The sequence below is a fragment of the Nilaparvata lugens genome, chromosome 3, assembly GCF_014356525.2.
Source record: "Nilaparvata lugens isolate BPH chromosome 3, ASM1435652v1, whole genome shotgun sequence".
NCBI lineage: Eukaryota > Metazoa > Arthropoda > Insecta > Hemiptera > Delphacidae > Nilaparvata > Nilaparvata lugens.
The window spans coordinates 19201779-19207798 of record NC_052506.1 but is presented as its reverse complement, the minus strand read 5'-3'; the positions used below and the strand labels follow the sequence as shown (position 1 = coordinate 19207798).

General features: G+C 33.7%; 1 protein-coding gene across 14 annotated transcripts in view; it reads right to left on the bottom strand.

Moving 5' to 3' along the window:
• Nucleotides 1–2434: 2434 nt before the first annotated feature.
• LOC111058000 (eukaryotic translation initiation factor 4 gamma 2) overlaps nucleotides 2435–6020 on the bottom strand; it is a 38167-nt gene continuing 34581 nt past the window's right edge. For 13 of the 14 annotated variants that reach the window (XM_039423205.1, XM_039423202.1, XM_039423209.1 and 10 more), the window contains 3 exons: nucleotides 5840–5999; nucleotides 5107–5228; nucleotides 2439–3575 (listed from right to left, as the gene is read on the bottom strand). In XM_039423205.1, the coding sequence (XP_039279139.1) occupies nucleotides 3498–3575; nucleotides 5107–5228; nucleotides 5840–5999 (360 nt within the window). In that variant the 3' untranslated portion in view covers nucleotides 2439–3497. Of the gene's footprint in view, nucleotides 3576–5106; nucleotides 5229–5839; nucleotides 6000–6020 lie in introns of all 14 variants that reach the window. The other variant, XM_039423198.1, reaches the window with a different exon arrangement.

Genomic DNA, 6020 nt, shown 5'->3' with positions numbered 1-6020 from the left:
AGTTATAAAAATTTATATGTTTTTTTGACAAATGAATTATATATGAGATTGAATTGATAATTATTTAGGAAAATCGACTTTTTATTGCAAACCTTACCTAAAAATATACAGTATATTTGCATTTAGGCGGCTTAGAGAAATTCTCAATTTTAACGAGCTTAAAATAGCGTATTTTGCCTTAGTACAGCCTCGCCTCTCATATGGCATCTTAGCATGGGAAGCAGCCTACCTCACTCATATCAGCTAAGAATAGAAGTTATTAAAAAAGCAATGCTTTCTTAAATTAAAGCTGGCTGATGTCGGAAATGAAATGAGATAGATACACGCTTTTTTAATTGGCATTGGTTTGGCATATGGTGAAAAAAGCGTGTTTTCCGCTGCAAACAGTAGGCTACTTTTCTCTTTTTTCCGATGACGCTCCAGCCGTGGACTGAACTTACAGCCTTCAACCAGATGTAATTTTGAAGCTTTGAAATAATAATTATTCTACAACACTGCTAATAATACTAGTAGCTCTGTGAACAGTAGACCTCACGCAGTTTTCTCATCCACAAGTATCTGATGTCACCTGTTATTATAGTTGATTCAGTTGAATCACAATAAATTCACAGTTTAATCATAATTTACTCTTAAAACTGTTATTTGCTTTTTTCCAAGATCAAAAACTCACTTATATAATTATGTTAATAAACTCAGTTCACGTTTGAATTTGTATCCTATAAGATAATTTATCCAGTTCCGTGATAAAAAGTCTTTCCATCATGTCTAGACATCAGTGTAAATAAATCACATTACCATAGCCACCTCTAATACCTATATTAAAAGGTGGCTATGACATTACTCGTCTAAGGTATAATTTATCTAGGCTACTATAAATTATAGTCTTCCTAAGCAAATATAAAGAATAAAAATCTCAGTACTCTTTGAAATATTTTTATCACAACATATATAATTATATTTTAAGTAGCCCTAAGAAGAGATAAATAAGATGGCATATCTTCCTAAGCAACTATGTGAAGTATTGTGACTAAACGTGTCTTGTCTTGACTAACTGGTGTGTGCCTAGCCTAATCATTTTATTGATGGCATTTTTTACTTTCCTTGCCCTATTACCATAGGTAAGGAAAGTATTGCTTTCCGAAAAAATTAAGGTACCCCAATTTCTAAATTTCTATACGTTTCAAGGTCCCCTGAGTCCAAAAAACTGGTTTTTGGGTATTGGCCTGTATGTGTGTGTGTATGAGTGTATGTGCGTCTGTGTACACGATATCTCATCTCCCAATTAACGGAATGACTTGAAATTTGGAGGTCCTTTCACTATAAGGATCCGACACGAACAATTTCGATCAAATGCAATTCAAGATGGCGGCTAAAATGGCGTCAAAAACAAGGGTTTTCGTGATTTTCTCGGAAACGGCTCCAACGATTTTGATCAAATTCATACCTAAAATAGTCATCGATAAGCTCTATCAACTGCCACAAGTCCCATATCTGTAAAAATTTTAGGAGCTCCGCCCCAGCAATGCAGATAGATTCCCAATTATCAGGCTTCAGATACAATTGAAACAAAAAAAAATCAAGTGGAGTAGTAGATTGAGCATGAAAATCTCTACAATTAATGTTCAGAAACATTTTCACCTAAAATTGAAAATAAGCTTTAAATTCGAGAAAATGTTATTATTCAATTGCAAATTATTGTTGATTCTATTAAATCATTCACTATGAAGAGTTAGATAGCAGACCTCATGTGTGTCTCCAGCGTTATTGCCCTGTCACCAGCTGGCTCAAATCTTTGAATAGTAGACGGGTGATGCGCGGGAACACTAGCGTCAGGTGATCAATTTTCATAACGGCAAGGAAAGTTGTGTGAGTGCGCCACACCAGATTTTTTTATAGTATACTAACAAGTAGTTTGATGTATTGTACCTTTTATAGCTAAAATTACCAATTTTTTTTTCATTATTTGTACATGTTCCAGAAAATAATATTATCACTAGCAACTTCTTTTTTTATGTTTTGAAAATAAACTACTCTAGTTTCAATTCATTGACAATCAGATAAATTATTATTGTTTATGTTTGTTTGACTAATAAAAATATGCATTTATTTACTTGTGTCTTTCCAGAGGCGTTGCAAAACACTTCTGGTGCAAGTATTGTAAAACACCTCTGAGCAAGTATTGTAAAACCTACTAACATTATAGCCAAACCATAATTAAATTGGAATTCATCCTAGTAAAGAATGAATCTTATTATACCACTGAAACATGTGCATCCCCAAATCTAAGAAATTTACATGATCTGATTTTATTTCATACTCCTGAGAAATCAGTAATTTTAAAAATAAAAAGAATGATCTTTATTTATGAAGAAAAAGGGTATGGGGATAACAGAAGAAAGGATCTATAAATGTAAAATGATGACAATAACATTTATATGTTACAGTTTTTTTGTTCTTTTTTATTTTTTAAAGATAAATTTCATTTAATTCGTTACATCAGCATACTACCATACATTCACAAGACAATAGAGGAAAATGAGAATACATTCATCAATAGGACATCATTTAAAATTATTTCTAGTCTTTCAGCTCAGATATAAATTGAAATTATTTACTAATACAACAACCTTAATATGTTGTACTCAGACACTTGATTTTGTTAAAAAAGAGATATTATAAAGATGATCAGAATAATGCAAGAGAATACGGAAAAATCACAAATGAGAATAATAAAAACGCATTTTCACATTATCTCTACACTATTATATATTAATCACTTTATATAAATTCAATATCCTAATTTGTAAAAAACCATCAATCACTGAACATCGTTCGGCACAAGTATTATGCATGTTCCGTGTTTGCAAATATATATATTATTTATATGTTACAATTATTATTCTTCAGTAATAAATATCGTACACCATAACAATGTTATAAATAAAGACAATTTTCATAAATAACTGGGAACATTTTCATCGTTATTTTATAAATTGAATGGGTGCACACACAATACTTTACTGATGAATTTCAGATAGAAATTTTATAGGTCAGCTTCTAATTGATTGTTGCAAATTGTGTTTGACATGCATAGGACGAAAGTATACTGCAGATCGAAACAAATACGAAATTTATACAAGTTTAATACGGTATAAAAAATTAACTACTAAAGATGTGCCCCACCTAAGTGTGCTTCTCCAACATGACGGCGCCTAGCGAGTACAACTTGTTTCTCAATCTGATCGTTAAAAATTATTCATTTGAATGCCAAAGTTTCCAGCACTTAATACTGTTCTCTCACCGTTTCACAACAAGGGGTGCAACAACACTTGACGAGGAGAGGACAGACTTGATACGCGTTCAGTTAATCTAGATTTTACAATTAGCTAAGAATGACAACAGAAATACACAGCAGCAATGGCCACCTGTCCTACTCTTCGAAAACCCTCAGCCATCTTTTACATTTACTGTTAAAACTAAGCGAAGCTGGCTGGCACTTAGGCATCACCGTCGTTATCATCCTCCTCTTCGTCTTCCGATGACACCGTTTCCAGCCATGTCAGCCACTGATTCACCTGCAAATATCAACAAAATTATTATTCTCATGTTCAAGCTAAATGCTTCCACAATAAGATACTCATATGTTTTATGAACTGTAAGCTAGGATAGCCGCGACGACTAAAGCGTTGGTTGCAACTTTCAGTCTAAAGGCCCGTCTAGACGCTCAAGTTTAGCTTCAGTCTTTTGCTTACGCAAAAGACGGAGCATATGTAAGTCGTTGCGTCTGGACGGTAAAACGGATGGGTCTTCAAGCTTAAGTCGTCAAACTTAAAATGTATCTGTAAATGTAAAATGTGCCGGGAATCTTTTTCCATCAAACCGTCAGTCTTTTGCCTATCCACCAAAACCTAAATTGCGTAAAAATGGAGATAGAGAAATTGTGATTTCAGATTCGGATTCAGCGCCCTCAAATTAATAAAATGCCTCGCGAGTACTTGAAAATAAGCAAATTTTTTATCGATTGTATATAACGCCATTTGAACCTCTTTTTTCTTTCTTGATTCTCATTATACTCTCAGAATTTGATGTTGATATTATGATTTACTATCATGATATATTAAGATGTACTATATTGTTGATAAGAATACTATCTACAAAATTTCAATCCATTTAGCGATTAACAGTAATATTTTTGTCATTATGTTGTTAAATATTGCATTATCCAGTCGAATCAGCGAAAAAATACGATATAATTATTACTCATCCACCGGATATATGTCAACCGTATAGGAAAAAAATAGAAAACGGACGACAAAAGACGGATGCGTGTGGACGCAGTTTTACATCCGTCTTTTGCTTGAACCAAACGATCCGTCTACTGATGGTAAACTTGAGCGTCTGGACCGGGCTTAATAGCGCTACCTGGTCGCGGGTTCAAATCCCGCCGGAAGGCATGAACGTTTGATCATCTCATCAAAATGTTTTACAAACTGTACACCAGGATAGCCGCGACGACCAAGTCGCTACTAGCGCTACCTGGTCGCTGGTTCGAATCCCGCCGGTGAGCATGAACGTTTGATCATCTCATCAAACCACTCTCCAACTTTCAACTTCCCATTACCTATCCACGCACAAGCAAGAAGCTCATGTTGGCATCATCCGCAATAAAAAAAATTATTATTGAAAATTGAAAATGCTAAACTAGTTGCCGTTGTTTCTCGAGCTGCCAAAAAATAAGTGGTTGTAACAGCTTCAAGTTGTATTATACATTCCGTATATGTACAATATCACATCATCAAGTACAAATAAACAAAGACACCGATTGAATATCCCTGATCAACAAGCTTGAATTTCATAAAATAATTTCAAGAAAAATAGAATGTAATATACTGTTTTTCAAGAAAAACACAATTAGATTGTCATGTTTATTTTGGACTAAAATTGTATAGAAATTGTACAAGTGGAATTCTAACCTTATCTTGGACTGTGTCATCACCTTTGAATTTGGAAGAAAAATAGCACAAGGTCTACCTTTTTATTCACCAATGTAATCAGTGTCAATTGAATCGTAAATAAATAGAATTGGAATCATGGTTTCTAACATACCTGAAACAAAGCCTTGCCCTTGCCCGGATAGGCATCAGACAAATCTTCGCGCCATTTCAGGAATGCCTCTTCTTCAACTATCTCAGCCTCGTAGAAATTGACGAACCATCGACGAAGCATACCTAAATCGAAATAAAATGAGATTTTTGAAAATAAATAATTTGTGATTGTCAATAAAGAAAAAAAAACATTAATAGAATTATTAAATTTCACTCAAAGATAAAACAGTCGAAAACAATAAAGGATCGTAAACTGCTAACAGCTTCTAGGACATTGATCATCTACACTATCAATAATTTTTATTCATAAGAAACATGGAGGCACACAATAGTTCTCCCATTAATAGCTTGCAATTACAACTCGTGTGAGAGTTAAAATCTCTTTTAGTCTCAAGAACACTGCAGAAACTGTCAAAAATCAAGGAAGAATTAATTACTCTGATGAACACAAAAATAAAAATTTACTTGATAGTATAGGAAAGACGATAATTACACCAATAGCACGTCAATTAAGAAAATGCTGTTTGAAAAGGGAGTTTCTAATAGATAATGGAGCAAGATTCTAAAGCGGATGTTATGGTAATTACGATACATTTTTCGTTCCTAATTTAAACAACTTTCATAAAGTGTATGGTATACATTAAATTATTAAATTCGCAACTTTAAATCGAATGAATGAAGCTTCCATGTTCAGTTCAAGTATAAGAAACAAGTTTGAAAAATAAAGAACCAACCTTTTGGGAAATCAAGTGTGAAGCAGAAGACCTGAAGAGCATAAACGGCAGTGACTTGTAGATCGATACTTTTGATGAAAGGCAGCAAGACCGGCTTGAACTTTTCCAGCATAACTGTTTCTTTGTCCTGCCCCTTATTGCCTTCATTTATTCCTAGTTCCTGCGAAAAAAATGGAACCCA